The 19,158-nt window shown below is 43.9% G+C and overlaps 1 protein-coding gene across 1 annotated transcript in view; it reads right to left on the reverse strand.

Annotated features, from left to right (window-relative positions):
* Nucleotides 1-11,125: 11,125 nt before the first annotated feature.
* Nucleotides 11,126-19,158, reverse strand: part of LOC110521062 (fibronectin type III domain-containing protein 1) — a 123,932-nt gene continuing 115,899 nt past the window's right edge. Inside the window, exons 18-22 of the mRNA XM_036975466.1 lie at nt 16,417-16,496; nt 16,172-16,201; nt 12,640-12,801; nt 12,164-12,286; nt 11,126-11,918 (exon numbers count right to left, since the gene is read on the reverse strand). Of these exons, the coding sequence (XP_036831361.1) occupies nt 11,803-11,918; nt 12,164-12,286; nt 12,640-12,801; nt 16,172-16,201; nt 16,417-16,496 (511 nt within the window). The 3' untranslated portion in view covers nt 11,126-11,802. The remainder of the gene's footprint in view (nt 11,919-12,163; nt 12,287-12,639; nt 12,802-16,171; nt 16,202-16,416; nt 16,497-19,158) is intronic.

Consider the following 19,158-nt stretch of genomic DNA (forward strand, 5'->3'; position numbering starts at 1 on the left):
TTCCATGAAGAGGGTGGGTGAGCTCCATTCTCTTTTGGTAAGTTCTGAGTGCTACCGGATGAACCCAGGGGGGAGGATTATATCTCTCCGCTCCAACCCTTCATTCCTCCTGAAGGTTCTGTCCGACAGGCATGTGAACATCCCTTTTTATCCTGTCTGCTTATGACCCCCCCGGCAGTGGCAGGGGAGTCTGGGCCTCCCTCCGGGCATGTTGTGCCCTGTGAGGGCACTGGCTGCCTATGTGGAGCAGACACGGTCAGTGAGAACAACAGACCAGCTCTTTGTTTCACTGGATCGTGGACACGATTATGACAGCATACCGCCTGGCTGGCAGGCCAGTGCTGGGATCTGTTGTGGCACATTCAACACAAGGTGTGGCAACATCCTGCGCGCTACTGAGAGGAGTGCCCCTCGCTGATATCGGTGCTGCAACCAGCTGGGCTTCCTCTTGCACCGTTGCTAGGTACTACCGGATAAATGTGGCACCTCCCTCTGCGGTTGGTCCTGGGCGTTGCCATCCCTTCCGGGGACTGTGCCGGGACCCCCCTTCCACATTGACGGCCCCTGCGTCTCGGTCCCGCGCTGGGACTTTTCCGCCAGCCAGCGGAAAAGTCCCTCTAGCACCGACTAATCTGGTACGGTTATACCAATAAATTGGAGTGACCCAATATTGCAAAACATAACAAAGGTTACGTATGTAACCACGGTTATGTGAGCTATATGGGGTCTATATATAGGGGTGGACCCCAGCCATGACACAGGTGTCCCTCCACCGCGTAATGATACCAATATGTTGGAGTGATCCATATAGCTCACATAACCGTGGTTACATACCTAACCTTTGTTGTGTCAGTTACTTTGGTGTTGTTGGCTTTATAACCAGCTGCTGTTCCAAACAGAGACCTGTTGCATCAGTTACTTTGGTGTTGTATTTATTACCAGGTGCTGTTCAAAACAGAGGCCTGTTGCATCAGTTACTTCGGTGTTGTTGTCTTTATAACCAGCTGCTGTTCAAAACAGAGGCCTGTTGCATCGGTGATCTGCCCATTATTATTATTTTATTTTCCATTTTCTCATTATTCCTGACCTTTTCATATTTTCTGTTGATTTTCTCTTTTTCCCTCTCTCTCTCTCTCTCTCTCTCTCTCTCTCTCACTCACGCATGCATAAACACACACACACACACACACACACACACACACACACACACACACACACACACACACACACACACACACACATCAAAGTCCAGGAGTCTGTACAAAGTGATTTTATCCCTTTTCTCTGTTCTCTAACATCTGTAGCAGATGTGGTTGTCCCATAGCATGTGCTATTGCAGTGTGTTTCTCCTCCTCCTGTCTCCTTCCCTCACATTCGCTCTCCTCTTCTCTTCCCCAAAAGAAAGACACTTACTCAGGCTTATAGTATATAGTCTTTGAATGTGTATCAACTGTGGGGTCATCCCATGTTGTTACGAACATTTGAGAATGGACCAAAACACCACTGTTCCATCTTCAGCTCAGAATTACTGCACTGTAAGACAGTGAGGAGCCAATAAAAATATGTTTGTGTAGAGTCAAACCCAGAAGGGAAGCAGAAGTAGCCTTCACCTGCAACTCTATCTGAAAAAAAGACAAAATGGTTTTACTATCAACCCAAAAACTACAATTTCCCACTGTGAAAATCATTACTTGCCCTATTAGGGGTGTCACCCAGTTCACCCTGCTGCGATGCCTTTTAAATGGGACTGACCGCCACAACACGTCTGACTGTTATCAGCCAACCCAAACAAAACTTTGTTTAAACGCAGCAGATAAGGAATGGCTGTGTTCACTGATAACACTGCAGTATTCTTCTATGGTTGAGTTCTTACTGGCTGTGATGACAACATGGTGAGAGAATGGGCCACTTCCTAATGGTGAAGCCAACATTGTGATGGAGACTAACTCTCTCAGTGATGGACGCCATAACGGAAAATAAAAACTCTCTTATGTTATGGGTCATGGAGGACATACTTCACCCTGGGCAAGATATTTAATTAATTATAGTGATGATAAATGTATCTTTGGGTTTTGCCTTGTGGGTATACCCTGTTACTCTCTCTGATTTCGCTTGCTGTGGGGACCTGTTGAGGGCACAGAAAACAGATAAATGCCTACTTTGAAAACACTGGTATATTTAAAAAAAATACTCGTATAGGAAAACTCAGACGTGCCAGATGAACTTAGCAGAGGGCAGACTAGACTGCTGGTCCTGTTGTTGTGAGTTATTGAAGACATCAGTCAGAAAGACATATACTACTGAATAAAATGGATGAATTGAGCTTCAGGGTAAGAGGGTGTGTCATGTTTATGTAGCAAACGAAAGCAAAGCAAACCTCACCACTATTTAACTCTCCTGTCTCCAGTGCCTCTGGGATTCCTAGAAATATATATTTTTTGGTATTTAAATATCAATCTCATATTCAGAGTCAGAAGGACTAGTACAGATGTAGGATCTTAATTTGACCTATATTGTCACAGCAAAATAATCCTGCAGCAATAGGATTTGAATGTTTAGTCCATAATGTTGCTTGGTCGGTGGTTAGGTTATTAGCAGGCCAAAAGTGGGCTACATGAAAAGTTTATTGGGATGGGTTTTCTCAGCAACAAAAGAGTGATCAAATTAAGATCCTACACCTGTATACATACAAGAGGGCTACAACCAGAGACTGACAATGAGAATGAATCCCCCTGATAAATAAGTCATTACATTTTAACAGGAATATATTTTCACTTTTAGGGAGGTAATGTGGAAACTAAATAGTGTAGATACCTCCCGAGAATGAAATACAGTTCCCAGATGAACTACATATTGCGGTGACGGAGTTTGTTCTAGAGGGCAAAACATTACAGAAAATGAAATCAGTCAAACATATAGATATCAAAACCTTTTTCCAGAAAGTTCCTCCGTTCCTTCCAAAGAACATTTCCTGTCCTCCAGCGAACTCCTCGATTCATGAATAAATTAACCATCACTCTGCTGTTATCACATGAAAGTGACACTGTACATGTAGCTCAGTATTCCTTCATACATGGAAACCTATTGTCCACTGAAAGGCCGTTACTCCAGCTGAGATGTCTAACTAACAGATGCCATCTCTCTCTCTCTCTCTCTCTCTCTCTCTCTCTCTCTCTCTCTCTCTCACCCCCTTACAAAAATTGTATTCTTGACCTTTGCCTGCAATTTTAAATGTCTGCAACTGATTTTGTCGAGATTGTAGAATAATAGTGAAGACATCAAAACTATAAAAAAACACATATGGAATCATGTAGTAACCAAAAAAGTGTACAACAAATATATTTTATATTTTAGGTTCTTCAAAGTAGCCACCCTTTGCCTTGATGACAGCTTTGCACACTCATGGCATTCTCTCAACCAGCTTCACCCGGAATGCTTTTCCAAAATTCTTGAAGGAGTTCCCAAATATGCTGAGCACTTGTTGGCTGCTTTTCCTTCACTCTGCAGTCCAACTCATCCCAAACCATCTCACTTGGGTTGAGGTTGGGTGATTGTGGAGATCAGGTCTTCTGATGCAGAACCCTAACAAGTTCTCATTTACAACTGCGACCTGGCCACGAAAAAAGCAAAGCAGTTCGACACATACAACAACACAGAGTTACAAATGGAATAAACAAACATACAGTCAATAATACTGTAGAAAAAGTATATATACAGTGTGTGCAAATGAGGTAAGATAAGGGAGGTAAGGCAATAAATAGCCCATGGTGGCAAAGTAATTACAATATACCAATTAAACACTGGAGTGATTGATGTGCAGAAGATGAATGTGCAAGTTGAGATACTGGGGTGCAAAGGAGCAAGATAAATAAATAAATACAGTATGGGGATGAGGTAATTGGATGGGCTATTTACAGATGGACTATGTGCAGTGATCTGTGAGCTGCTCTAACAGCTGGTGCTTAAAGTTAGTGAGAGGGATATGAGTCTCCAGCTTCAGTGATTTTTGCAGTTCGTTCCAGTCATTGGCAGCAGATAACTGGAAGGAAAGGCGGCCAAAGTAGGAATTGGCTTTGGGGGTGACTAGTGAGATATACCTGCTGGAGCGCGTGCTACGGGTAGGTGCTGCTATGGTGACCAGTGAGCTGAGATAAGGCGGGGCTTTACCTAGCAGAGACTTGTAGATGACCTGGAGCCAGTGGGTTTGGCGACGAGTATGAAGCGAGGGCAAGCCAACGAGAGCATACAGGTCGCAATGGTGGGTAATATATGGGGCTTTGGTGACAAAACTGATGGCACTGTGATAGACTGCATCCAATTTGTTGAGTAGAGTGTTGGAGGCTATTTTGTAAAAGACATCGCCGAAGTCGAGGATCGTCAGTTTTACGAGGGTATGTTTGGCAGCATGAGTGAAGGATGCTTTGTTGCGAAATAGGAAGCCGATTCTGGATTTTATTTTTGGATTGGAGATGCTTAATGTGAGTCTGGAAGGATAGTTTACTGTCTAACCAGACACCTAGGTATTTGTAGTCCAGAGTAGTGATGCTGGACGAGCGGGCAGGTGCGGGCAGCGATCAGTTGAAGAGCATGCATTTAGTTTTACTTGCATTTAAGAGCAGTTGGAGGCAACAGAAGGAGGGTTGTATGGCATTGAAGCTCATCTGGAGGTTTTTTATTCATTTATTTATTTTACCTTTATTTAACCAGGCAAGTCAGTTAAGAACAAATTTCTGCCTGTTCAGGGGCAGAACGACAGATTTGTACCTTGTCAGCTCGGGGGTTTGAACTTGCAACCTTCCGGTTACTAGTCCAACGCTCTAACCACTAGGCTACCCTGCCGCCCCGTTAGTTAACACAGAGGTATACAGAATGGTGTCGTATGCTTAGAGGTGGATCAGAGAATCACCAGCAGCAAGAGCAACATCATTGATGTATACAGAGAAGAGTCGGCCTGAGAATTGAACCCTGTGGCACCCCCATAGAGACTGCCAGAGGTCCAGACAACAGGCCCTCCGATTTGACACACTGAACTCTATCTGAGAGGTAGTTGGTGAACCAGGCGAGGCAGTCATTTGAGAAACTGTTAGGTCTACCGATAAGAATGTGGTAATTGACAGAGACGAAAGCCTTAGCCAGGTTGATGAATACGACTGCACAGTATTGTCTCTTATCGATGGTGTTATGATATAGTTTAGGACCTTGAGCGTGGCTGAGGTACACCCATGACCAGCTCTGAAACCAGATTGCATAGCGGAGAAGGTACGGTGGGATTCAAAATGGTCGGTGATCTGTTTGTTAACCTGGCTTTTGAAGACCTTAGAACGGCAGGCTAGGATAGATATAGGTCTGTAACAGTTTGGATCTAGAGGCAGGCTAGGATAGATATAGGTCTGTAACAGTTTGGATCTAGAGGCAGGCTAGGATAGATATAGGTCTGTAACAGTTTGGGTCTAGAGGCAGGGTAGGATAGATATAGGTCTGTAGCAGTTTGGGTCTAGAGGCAGGCTAGGATAGATATAGGTCTGTAGCAGTTTGGGTCTAGAGGCAGGGTAGGATAGATATAGGTCTGTAGCAGTTTGGATCTAGAGGCAGGGTAGGATAGATATAGGTCTGCAACAGTTTGGGTCTAGAGGCAGGGTAGGATAGATATAGGTCTGTAACAGTTTGGGTCTAGAGGCAAGGTAGGATAGATATAGGTCTGTAGCAGTTTGGGTCTAGAGGCAGGGTAGGATAGATATAGGTCTGTAGCAGTTTGGATCTAAAGGCAGGGTAGGATAGATATAGGTCTGTAGCAGTTTGGATCTAGAGGCAGGGTAGGATAGATATAGGTCTGTAACAGTTTGGATCTAGAGGCAGGCTAGGATAGATATAGGTCTGTAGCAGTTTGGATCTAGAGGCAGGCTAGGATAGATATAGGTCTGTAGCAGTCTGGATCTAGAGGCAGGCTAGGATAGATATGGGTCTGTGGCAGTTTGGATCTAGAGGCAGGGTAGGATAGATATAGGTCTGTGGCAGTTTGAATCTAGAGGCAGGCTAGGATAGATATAGGTCTGTGGCAATTTGGGTCTAGAGGCAGGCTAGGATAGATATAGGTCTGTGGCAGTTTGGATCTAGAGTGTCTCCCCCTTTGAAGAGGGGGATGACCGCGGCAGCTTTCCAATCTTTGGGAATCTCAGACGATACGATAAAGAGGTTGAACAGGCTAGCAACAGTTTCGGCAGATAATTTTAGAGAGAGAGGGTCCAGATTGTCTAGCCCGGCTGATTTGTAGGGGTCCAGATTTTGCAGCTCTTTCAGAACATCAGCTATCTGGATTTGGGTGAAGGATAAATGGGGAGGCTTGGGCAAGTTGCTGTGGGGAGTGCCGGGTAGTTGACCCAGGTAGGGGTAGCCAGGTGGAAAGCATGGCCAGCTGTAGAAAAAATGCTTATTGATATTCTCAATTATAGTGGATTTATCGGTGGTGACAGTGTTTCCTATCCTCAGTGCAGTGGACAGCTGGGAGTAGGTGCTCTTATTCTCCATGGACTTTACAGTGTCCCAGGACTTTTTTGAGTTCGTCCTACAGGATGTAAATTTCTGTTTGAAAAAGCTAGCCATAGCTTTCCTAACTGCCTCTGTATATTGGTTCCTAACTTCCCTGAAAAGTTGCATATCACGGTGGCTATTCAAAGCTAATGCAGTACGCCACAAGATGTTTTTGTGCTGGTCAAAGGCAGTCAGGTCTGGAGTGAACCAGGAGATATACAGTGGGGAGAACAAGTATTTGATACACTCCCGATTTTGCAGGTTTTCCTACTTACAAAGCATTTAGAGGTCTGTCATTTTTATCATAGGTACACTTCAAATGTGAGAGACAAAAATCCAGAAAATCACATTGTATGATTTTTAAGTAATTAATTTGCATTTTATTGCATGACATAAGTATTTGATACATCAGAAAAGCAGAACTTAATATTTGGTACAGAAACCTTTGTTTGCAATTACAGAGATCATACATTTCCTGTAGTTCTTGACCAGGTTTGCACACACTGCAGCAGGGATTTTGGCCCACTCCTCCATACAGACCTCCAGATCCTTCAGGTTTCGGGGCTGTCGCTGGGCAATACGGACTTTCAGCTCCCTCCAAAGATTCTCTATTGGGATCAGGTCTGGAGACTGGCTAGGCCACTCCAGGACCTTGAGATGCTTCTTACGGAGCAGGGCAACTCCTTAGTTGCCCTGGCTGTGTGTTTCGGTTCGTTGTCATGCTGGAAGACCCAGCCACGACCCATCTTCAATGCTCCTACTGAGGGAAGGCGGTTGTTGGCCAAGATCTCGCAATACATGGCTCCATCCATCCTCCCCTCAATACGGTGCGGTTCTGGACTGATCCCTCACCTTCCTCATCAAATCAAATCAAATTTATTTATATAGCCCTTCGTACATCAGCTGATATCTCAAAGTGCTGTACAGAAACCCAGCCTAAAACCCCAAACAGCAAGCAATGCAGGTGTAGAAGCACGGTGGCTAGGAAAAACTCCCTAGAAAGGCCAAAACCTAGGAAGAAACCTAGAGAGGAACCAGGCTATGTAGGGTGGCCAGTCCTCTTCTGGCTGTGCCGGGTGGAGATTATAACAGAACATGGCCAAGATGTTCAAATGTTCATAAATGACCAGCATGGTCGAATAATAATAAGGCAGAACAGTTGAAACTGGAGCAGCAGCACAGTCAGGTGGACTGGGGACAGCAAGGAGTCATCATGTCAGGTATTCCTGGGGCATGGTCCTAGGGCTCAGGTCAGTTGAAACTGGAGCAGCAGCACGGCCAGGTGGACTGGGGACAGCAAGGAGTCATCATGTCAGGTAGTCCTGGGGCATGGTCCTAGGGCTCAGGTCCTCCGAGAGAGAGAAAGAAAGAGAGAAGGAGAGAATTAGAGAACGCACACTTAGATTCACACAGGACACCGAATAGGACAGGAGAAGTACTCCAGATATAACAAACTAACCCTAGCCCCCCGACACATAAAATACTGCAGCATAAATACTGGAGGCTGAGACAGGAGGGGTCAGGAGACACTGTGGCCATATCCGAGGACACCCCCGGACAGGGCCAAACAGGAAGGATATAACCCCACCCACTTTGCCAAAGCACAGCCCCCACACCACTAGAGGGATATCTTCAACCACCAACTTACCATCCTGAGACAAGGCTGAGTATAGCCCACAAAGACCTCCGCCACGGCACAACCCAAGGGGGTGGGGTCACCAACCCAGACAGGATGACCACATCAGTGAATCAACCCACTCAGGTGACGCACCCCCTCCAGGGACGGCATGAGAGAGCCCCAGTAAGCCAGTGACTCAACCCCTGTAATAGGGTTAGAGGCAGAGAATCCCAGTGGAAAGATTGATCATTGATGCCCCATAAGGTGAGATCTTGCATGGAGCCCCAGACAGAGGGTGATTGACCGTCATCTTGACCTTCTTCCATTTTCTAATAATTGCACATAATTGGAGTCTGTTTGATTGAGTGTGTGGACAGGTGTCTTTTATACAGGTAACGAGTTCAAACAGGTGCAGTTAATACAGGTAATGAGTGGAGAACAGGAGGGATTCTTAAAGAAAAACTAACAGGTCTGTGAGAGCCGGAATTCTTACTGGTTGGTAGGTGATCAAATACTTATGTCATGCAAATTAATTACTTAAATCATACAATGTGATTTTCTGGATTTTTGTTTTAGATTCTGTCTCTCACAGTTGAAGTGTACCTATGATAAAAATTACAGACCTCTAAATGCTTTGTAAGTAGGAAAACCTGCAAAATCGGGAGTGTATCAAATACTTGTTCTCCCCACTGTATCTGTTCCTGGTTCCAATTTTTTGAATGGAGCATGCTTATTTAAGATGGTGAGGAAAACACTTTTAAAGATTAACCAGGCATCCTCTACTGACGGGATAAGGTCAATACCATTCCAGGATACCCGGGCCAGGTCGATTAGAAATGCCTGCTCGCTGAAGTGTTTTAGGGAGCGTTTGACAGTCATGAGAGGTGGTCGTTTGACCGCAGACCCATTACGGATGCAGGCAATGAGGCAGTGATCGCTGAGATCTTGGTGGAAAACAACAGAGGTGTATTTGGAGGGCAAGTTGGTTAGGATGATATCTATGAGGGTGCCTGTGTTTACGGATTTGGGGTTGTACCTGGTAGGTTCATTGATAATTTGTGTGCGATTGAGGGCATCAAGCTTAGATGATGGCCGGGGTCTTAAGCATGTCCCAGTTTAGGTCACCTAGCAGCACGAGCTCTGAAGATAGATGGGGGGCAATCAATTCACAAGCGTCAACGGTGAGAGACTTGATTCTGGAAAGGTGGATTTTTAAACGTAGAAGCTCAAATTGTTTGGGTACAGACCTGGATAGTATGTCAGAACTCTGCAGGCTATCTCTGCAGTAGATTGCAACTCCGTCAATTTCCTTCTTGGTCAAATAGCCCTTACATAGCCTGAAGGTGTGTTGGTCATTGTCCTGTTGAAAAACAAATGATAGTCCCACTAAGTACAAACCATATTGGATGGCGTATCGCTGCAGGATGCTGTTCTAGCCATGTTTGTTAAGTGTGCCTTGAATTCTAAATACATCACAGTGTAACCAGCAAAGCACCCCCATGCTTCAAGTTGGGAACTACACAAGCGGAGATCATCCATTCAACTACTCTGCGTCTCACAAAGACATGGCGGTTGGAACCAAAAATCTCATATTTGGTCTCATAAAATTTCCACCGGTCTAATGTCCATTGCTCGTGTTTCTTGGCCCAAGCAAGTCTCTTCTTCTTATTGGTGTCCTTTAGTATTATGTTTCAGGTAAGACCCAAATGCAGACTGTGTCGAAGTAACAATGTTTATTACAGCAACAGGGGCAGGCAAATGATAGGTCAAGGCAGGCAGGGGTAGATTATCCAGAGTCTTGGGGCACAGGTAAAGAACGGCAGGCAGGCTCAGGGTCAGGCAGAGGTCGGTAATCCAGAGTAGTGGGGCAAAGGTACAGGACGGCAGGCAGGCTCAGGGCAGGCAGAAAGGTCAAAAACTGGGAAAACTAGAAAGCAGGAAAAAACGAGAGACAGGAGTAGAGGGATAAACGCTGGTAGGCTTGATGAAACAAAACGAACTGGCAACAGACAAACAGAGAACAAAGGGATAAATACACAGGGGATATTGGGGAAGATGGGCGACACCTGGAGGGGGGTGGAGACAAGCACAAAGACAGGTGAAACAGATCAGGGCGTGACACTTTAGTAGTGGTTTCATTGTAGCAATTCGACCTGATTCACAGTCTCCTTTGAACAGTTGATGTTGAGATATGTCTGTTATTTGAACTCTGTGAAGCATTTATTTGGGCTGCAATTTTTTAGGCTGGTAACTCTAATAAACTTATCCTCTGTAGCAGAGGTAACTCTGGGTCTTCCTTTCCTGTGGCGGTCCTCACGAGAGCCAGTTTCATCATAGCGCATGATGGTTTTTGTGACTGCACTTGAAGAAACTCTCAAAGTTCTTGAAATTTTCCGGAGTGACTGACCTTCATGTCTTAAAGTAATGATGGACTGACATTTATCTTGCTGTTCTTGCCATAATATAGATTTGGTCTTTTACCAAATAGGACTATCTTCTGTATACCACCCCTACCTTGTCACAACACAACTGATCGTCTCAAACGCATTAAGAAGGAAATAAATTCCACAAATTAACTTTTAACAAGGCACACCTGTTCATTGAAATGCATTCCAGGTGACTACCACATGAAGCTGGTTGAGAGAATGCCAAGAGTGTGTAAAGCTGTCATCAAGGCAATGCTTGGCTACTTTGAAGAATCTCAAATATAAAATATATTTTGATTTGTTTAACAGTTTTATTTGGTTATTTTCATAGTTCTGATGTCTTCACTATTATTCTACAATGTAGAAAATAGTACAAAATAAAGAAAAACCCTTAATTGAGTAGGTGTGTCCAAACCTTTGACTGGTACTGTGGTTTAGACAGATTATGATACTAGATTGAAACTGTAACTCTATTTGCTTAGTAAAGTTTGAGTTTCTTTAAACATGGACATTCAGATATTCTCACAGAACAAATGAATCGTTAAGGGGTTCCTTGTTTTCCATAGCACCTTTATTTAATGTCCAACCATTCCTGAGCAAATATTAAGTATTGTTATTCATTGTCTGTATACATACAACACTTCCACAGTAACTTCTGATCTTATGGAGTCTCGTAAATACCAAAGACTATAAAAACACTATGCATGTTCAAGAAAACTGACACCAAACCTAGTTGTCAAAAGCCATTACTGTATCATACTACTGTTATGAACAAGATCTCTTGATTGATAGTAAACACACATACAATCCCTTCGCTCCCATTAGTACTGTTCAGTTTGTGCTTTGGTCTTTTACAGGATCTCCCATTTCATTAGTGTTGTCATGATCACAGGTGCACACCCACTTGAGAATAGTTGGGAATAAACAAGGATTATTTCCGATCCAGAAGACAAAAGTTAAACTAAGCAATAGCAATACATGCTTTTCCCCCCTCATATACAAACTGCTTTTATAAAAGTGCATGGTAATGAATACATGGAAATATTAGTGTTGTTTAAAGTATTATATTCTCTTTGATCTGAAGCAGTATAAGTTTGGAATGTTGTTGTCTTTCTGCTGTGGTTAGCAACAGTTCATCTCCAGGGGGCGGGGTCAGTGAGAGCATGACAGAGGCTGCAGCAGGTTGGAGTTTGTATGCCCTCGGTGATGACCTCTTTGTGAGCCCCTGTGTTACCACTTGCCAGGGATGGGCACCCCACACTCGTACCATCCCACGAAGGGATGTGGCGTACGCTGGCCGATAGGTCCAAAGTTGACTGGCTCCTGCCTGTAAGAGCGATAGTAACCTGCACAGGGGAGGACCGGCAGTGTTGTAATGCATTATGAATAGATGTAACACATTTTTTATGCTTTGTTAGAGGATTCTGACTGTTTCTTTTCAGCCTAGAACAAGGATATTGAGGTTGTCTGTAATCAAGGCTCTGGGACTTAATATTAGCTGGAATAGAATTATTTTTAATACCATAAAAACAATTCTACACCGGGCTGTAGGCGAGTGATGAATTTTGGGAGTTGATTTCTGTTATTGTACCTTGTGCTGTGGGCAGATACGTTGAGAGGCTGGGGGAGCCTGTCCTCCCGTCTAGGTAAGAGTCTACAAACTGGCAGTGGTCCTCCCCATGGCCGAATGTGTCTGCTATACTGTAGAACATTTCTGGAAGGAGAGCGAGAGAGATGGAGGGAGAGAGACAGAGATGGGAGAGCCCTCAATGGTTAACAACAGAACACACTCTCACACAATATTCCATTATGTAATGAGGCCACAGAGCCCCAAAACCATAAAACACCCAGTAGCATAGGGAAGAGATGTAAAGAAAGGGTGTGATTCAGATACATGTAGTGAAAGAAAGAAGAACGGGAAAGCATAAGGGAGAGAAAAGGTGGTGAGATTATAAGAGAGAAAAAAATAGGAGAAACTGTAAAGCAACTTGAATTGATCCAAGACTTGAACTTGAGAGAGAGAAGGATATAAAGGAGGAGGAAGGTGAGAAGTAACATCAGTAGTACCTTTCAGCCCATCGCCCATAAAGATTTTGTATCTCAGCGAGTTGCACAGGACCACGCCCACAAACTTTCTGTACCAGGTCCTCTTGACGTACTGGCTGCCCTTACAGGCACTGTGCTGGGGGTTGAATCTGAAGGAGAAGGGGATCCAGATAGGCTCTCCACCTAAAGGAAGGCAGGTAGCCTAGCAGTTAAGACCATTGGGCTAGTCGGCAGGGATTGGTTTGAATCCCTGGTTTGGTGAAAAATCGGTCTGTGCCCTTGAGGAAGATACTTAACCCTAGTTGTTCTGGATAAGCGTGTCTTCTAAATAACTACATTTTAAAAGTGTCTGCTAAATGGCATATATTACATAACCACTAAACTGTTGCGGTGACAGTCCCTCCTGATCTAACAGAGGGCTTACTTAATGCTACACTCACAAAGCTAGTCATCAATACCTACTCTCAACCTGTCAGCTCTAACTGAGCTAGTCAAGACTAACTAATTGACTGCTCTTCCCTCTAGCTGACTCAACGGTTAACACGTCAACTTTTACTGAATTTTTGTTTTCATTTCAGCAATTTACCATCTGTGATGTGCTAGATGCCTTGCTTAAGTTCAGCAATTTACCATCTGTGATGTGCTAGATGCCTTGCTTAAGTTCAGCAATTTACCATCAGTGATGTGCTAGATGCCTTGCTTAAGTTTGATGTAAACAAATTGAGTAGAGCTGATATGTTAGATCCTGTCACCCTGATTGCTGAATCATTAACCCATACTTTTAACCTAACGATTATATCTGGTATTATCCCCAACGTGGCCCATGTACTCCCCCTTCAGGTGGTGACGACCCTTGTGACCTAAATAATGATAGCCCTATTTCTAAACTTTCTGCATAGCTAAAATATAATAATCCTTGATTAATTCTCAGCTAAGATCTTTCTTATCTTTGAAATATATTCTAAATGCACATCAGTAGGCTTTTAGACCAGGTCAAAGCACTATCTCTGCTGCATCCCTAGTTATAAATCATGTTGTTAATTGTATAGATAAAAGGCTACATTGTGCTGCCCTCTTCATTGACCTGTCAAAGGCTTTCAATACTGTTAATCACTCACTGCTAATTCAGATGCTTTCATCAATTGGCCTAGACCAGGCTGCATGTAACTGGTTTAAAAATGACTTGACAGATAGGACTCGATGTGGTGTTAACTGACTGATGGTGTTAAATCAGGCTTCCTGGACATTACTAAAGGTGTCCCGCAAGGGTTGATTTTGGGTCCTGTAATTTTCACATTAACAATATCAACTTGCCTGTAAAAAATTGTAACCTGCACTTGTATGCCAATGATAATGTTATGTATGCTATTGCCCCCACAGTTGACAAGGCTCTATCTGAACTAAAGTCTGCCTTCATTGTATAACAGAAAAACTTTATTGACCTGAAATTAGTATTGAATGCAGGTAAAAGTAAGTATATGTTGTTCTCTAGAACGCATAAAAAGAACTGATGATTTAAGCATGTACTTTGGATGATGTCTACATTGATTGTGTCCCTGCTTACAAGTATCTGGGCATCTGGATAGATGAAAAGCTATCTTTTAAAAAGCATCATGACGAGTTAGTTTAGAAGCTGAGAATAAAAATGGGCTTCTTTTATAGAAATTGGTCCTGCCTCTCAATAAATAGTAGAAATCAGATTATTCAGTCGATGTTTCTATCGATCCTAGACTATGGTGACATCATCTATATGAATGCAGCTGCCACTTCATTAAAGCCGTTAAATGCAGTTTATTAAAGCACACTGTGCTTTATTACGGGTGACAATTTTAGCACTCATCACTGCATTCTCTACCAGAACATTGGTTGTCCCTCTGTGATGTCATCACTGCATTCTCTACCAGAGCGTTGGTTGTCCCTCTGTGATGTCATCACTGCATTCTCTACCAGAACGTTGGTTGTCCCTCTGTGATGTCATCACTGCATTCTCTACCAGAACGTTGGTTGTCCCTCTGTGATGTCATCACTGCATTCTCTACCAGAACGTTGGTTGTCCCTCTGTGATGTCATCACTGCATTCTCTACCAGAACGTTGGTTGTCCCTCTGTGATGTCATCACTGCATTCTCTACCAGAAAGTTGGTTGTCCCTCTGTGATGTCATCACTGCATTCTCTACCAGAACGTTGGTTGTCCCTCTTTGATGTCACGTAGGTTGATACATTGCTATGTTTTCATATTTATTTCATTTTTTTTAAAACACCTTTTTCATGGTATCCAATTGGTAGTTACAGTCTTGTCTCATCGCTGCAACTCCTGTAAGGACTCGAGAGACGCGAAGGTCAAGAGCTGTGCGTCTTCCAAAACACGACCTAAAAAAGCCACACTGCTTCTTGACACAATGCCCGCTTAACCCAGAAGCCAGCCACACCAATGAGTCGGAGGAAACACTGTCAGCATGCATGCGCCCGGCCCGCCACAGGAGTCACTAGAGCGCGATGGGACAAAGACATCCCTGCTGGCCAAACTCTCCCCTAACCCGGACGATGCTGGGCCAATTGTGGGTATCCCGGTCGAGGCCGGCTGCGACAGAGCTTGGACTCGTACCAGGATCTCTAGTGGCACAGCTAGCACTGTGATGCAGTGCCTTAGACCACTGAGCCACTCGGGAGGCCAGGTTTTCATTTATAAAGCCCTTTTACAAAAAGTCTCACTGTATCTCACATCTTTACTGAACTTTAGACATGTGAGTTACCACACCCGGTCTCAGGGATGCTAGCTCTGGAAATTCCTTTGGTCTCTACTGAGTTAGGTAAATCAGTGTTGAGTTTTTTTGCATTTTATTTGTGGAACAATTTTCAAAATGTTCTGAAAAGTTGATGTTTTGGTGCCTTTAGGCCAATTCAGAAAGCAGAACCTTATTACTGATGAATGTCTTTGTTTTTCATGACCGTGTTTCTTTCTGCTTGCATTTTGTATTTTTATTTTTATTTGTCTATTCTGTAATTGATGTAATTCAGGGCTCATCTGTAAAATAGACCTTGGTCTCAGTATGACTCCCTGATAAAATAAACTACACTCAACATGTCAGTTCTCACAGAGCTAGTCAAGACTAACTACACATCCCCTTTATTAACAGTTTTCACCATTCCAGTCTCCTTTTCAGATACACAGCGAATTGTGCATAGCACCCAAGGGAAGGGGTAGGAAGGGGTGAGAGGGGAGGGAGTGAATGAGCACCTGCCCCCCTCATCCCCCCTCTTCGAAATACCTGACTGACTCTCTTAATTAAAAACAATAAATACCAAAACTCTACTTTGGCATCGTTTTACCACTATGGATGTCAGCCAAGTCCAGTGTATGTCAGTGTAGGTGTATGCAGCCTTTGGTATGCCCCAGACTGTTAACTCCTCACCAGCTCTCTCCAACTGTCACTTCGAGTTTCTTCAAATGACCTGAAGCAGTGATTTTCTGGACTAGAGCAATGTAGGCCAACATGTTTTGTCAATATTGTTAGAGTAAGAGTAACATATGAGACTTTTCCATACAACTCACCAGGCGGGCGTTCAATAAGAAGTGGGTCGTCTGAAAAACAGAAAACGTTAAAATGAGAGACATGAACCGGAACAGAATTCATACAAAAACTAAAAAACAGGATGATACGGACAAGTAGATGTGGCCTTAGTAGATCTAGAATCAGCAAACCTATTTCCAATCCCAGAACCACAACCATTTGCAGGCACAAAGCAAAACTGACCCTAGAACAGTATTTAGCAACCTCACCTAATACTCATACAGACCTGATTCAGTGACATAGGTGAGCGTATCGCTAACCGGTCCCAGCCCAAAGATATTCTTTGCCTGGACTTTGAAGTAGTACCTGAGGTAAAAAACAACCAAGACAAAATAGTGTGTATTAGAGAGAGCCATTATTACAGGCGTTACAGAGGCCAGGTCTCTGTTTCCACATGGAAGATGTTTAGACCCTAATGACTATAGCAGATGGCTGGAAGGGAGGCAGCACTCAACTCCTGCACCATCAGAGAGGAGCGAGGGAGGCAGACTATAGCAGATGGCTAGGAAGGGAGGCAGCACTCGACTCCTGCACCGTCAGAGAGGAGTGAGGGAGGCAGACTATAGCAGATGGCTAGGAAGGGAGGCAGCACTCGACTCCTGCACCATCAGAGAGGAGTGGGGGAAGCAGATTTAAGAGAATACTGTTTTTATGTTCCTATAGCAGGGAGAAAGAGATAAAGAAAGAGGGGGAATAGGGTAGATTGAAAGAGGGGGAATGAGGGAGAGAGGTAGGGTGAGTGAGAGAGAGGGAGGAAGAGAAAGAGAAAGACCTCAAAGCAGCAATTTCACAAAGAGAGCATTTCTATATGACACAACGTCCCTCCTGACCGATATAAAGCAGACTTTGAGCTCTGGGCCCGCATCCACAAAGCAACTCAGAGTAGGAGTGCTGATCTAGGATCAGTTTGACATTTTAGATCATAACGAATAAGAAAAAAAAATATATATATATTACATTGTCAGATCCTAGATCAGTACTCCTACTCTGAGAAACTTTAGTCTCGGTGTGTTTTAAATACAGTGTAGGAATTATTCAATCGCCTCAGATTCAAAACAACACCCTGAGACAAGACTTTTTGCAATCTTTTCCATACCGTGGACAATGTGTGTGTGTGTGTTCTCCCTCCACTTCAGGGTTACGTACAGTAACTTCACGGTCCATTAATTTCCACCCAAACCCTTTAACGAGAGAGAGATTCTCATATAACTTTTGTCTATATACCTTGACTTCATATCTAGAGTTGTCTATCTTGTAACTATAGTTCTGGTGTAAGTAGAGAGTTTCATGCCCTATAGCCCTTGAGTGAGCAGCATTCTTCACCCTGTGCTTATTAAGCAGACCGATGTCTAGGAGGTGTAGGATTGCTGCATTGGTGTGTGTGTGTGTGTGTGTGTGTGTCTATGTGAAGACATGTCTATGAGGTGTAGACTACTACAGCCCCCTCCCCCCCCCCCCCCCCCCCCACACACACACACCTGGAGACATCTGCCTCCATATAGACACACACACGTAGTGTTCCTTCAGTGCAGAGAAACTGAAATGTATACATGTCTTCAGATTTCTCCTTATATACAGCCAGCTCCATGCAGCGTAGACCCTCACTCGGCCTGGCTCAGTTCAACCTTTCATGGACAATTATAAACTGTCAATCACTCTATCCGCCTTTTGCACATAAAGTTTTTACTCATACGCACACACACACAGACACAGATGTACACACACACATCCAACCATACACAAGTCATATGCACACACACACAGACACACATGTACACAGACACACACACACGCAAACCACAGGGCAAAAGTTAACGCATGTTCAGTAGGCTTCTAAATTCCGAAGTTAGGAATTTAGGAACATCTGTCTCTGTGTGTGCGTGCATGTGCATGTCCGCAGTGTCAGTGGATGAGCGTTTGAGCTAGTGTGTGTGTGTGATGTTCGTGGGACAACTCAGCATGTGTGTGTGTGACAGAGACAAATGTGCTGTTGTGTGTAGGATTACATGTGTCTGCCTGTGCATGGCTAACACCTGAGCGTGAACCTTTGGCTTGGGTATGAACCTTTGGCTCGGGTATGAACCTTTGGCTCGGGTATGAACCTTTGGCTTGGGTATGAACCTTTGGCTTGGGTATGAACCTTTGGCTCAGGTATGAACCTTTGGCTCGGGTATGAACCTTTGGCTCGGGTATGAACCATTGGCTTGGGTATGAACCTTTGGCTCGGGTATGAACCACTGGCTCGGGTATGAACCATTGGCTCGGGTATGAACCTTTGGCTCGGGTATGAACCTTTGGCTCGGGTATGAACCATTGGCTCGGGTATGAACCATTGGCTTGGGTCTGGCTGTCAGAAGGAGGGGAAAGGTCTGGACAGCCCATATCTTAACTAACTTGCCTGGTTACAGTGCCTTGCGAAAGTATTCGGCCCCCTTGAACTTTGCGACCTTTTGCCACATTTCAGGCTTCAAACATAAAGATATAAAACTGTATTTTTTTTGTGAAGAATCAACAACAAGTGGGACACAATCATGAAGTGGAACGACATTTATTGGATATTTCAAACTTTTTTAACAAATCAAAAACTGAAAAATTGGGCGTGCAAAATTATTCAGCCCCCTTAAGTTAATACTTTGTAGCGCCACCTTTTGCTGCGATTACAGCTGTAAGTCGCTTGGGGTATGTCTCTATCAGTTTTGCACATCGAGAGACTGAAATTCTTTCCCATTCCTCCTTGCAAAACAGCTCGAGCTCAGTGAGGTTGGATGGAGAGCATTTGTGAACAGCAGTTTTTAGTTCTTTCCACAGATTCTCGATTGGATTCAGGTCTGGACTTTGACTTGGCCATTCTAACACCTGGATATGTTTATTTTTGAACCATTCCATTGTAGATTTTGCTTTATGTTTTGGATCATTGTCTTGTTGGAAGACAAATCTCCGTCCCAGTCTCAGGTCTTTTGCAGACTCC

The sequence above is a fragment of the Oncorhynchus mykiss genome, chromosome 4 (genome assembly GCF_013265735.2).
Source record: "Oncorhynchus mykiss isolate Arlee chromosome 4, USDA_OmykA_1.1, whole genome shotgun sequence".
Classification (NCBI taxonomy): Eukaryota; Metazoa; Chordata; class Actinopteri; order Salmoniformes; family Salmonidae; genus Oncorhynchus; species Oncorhynchus mykiss.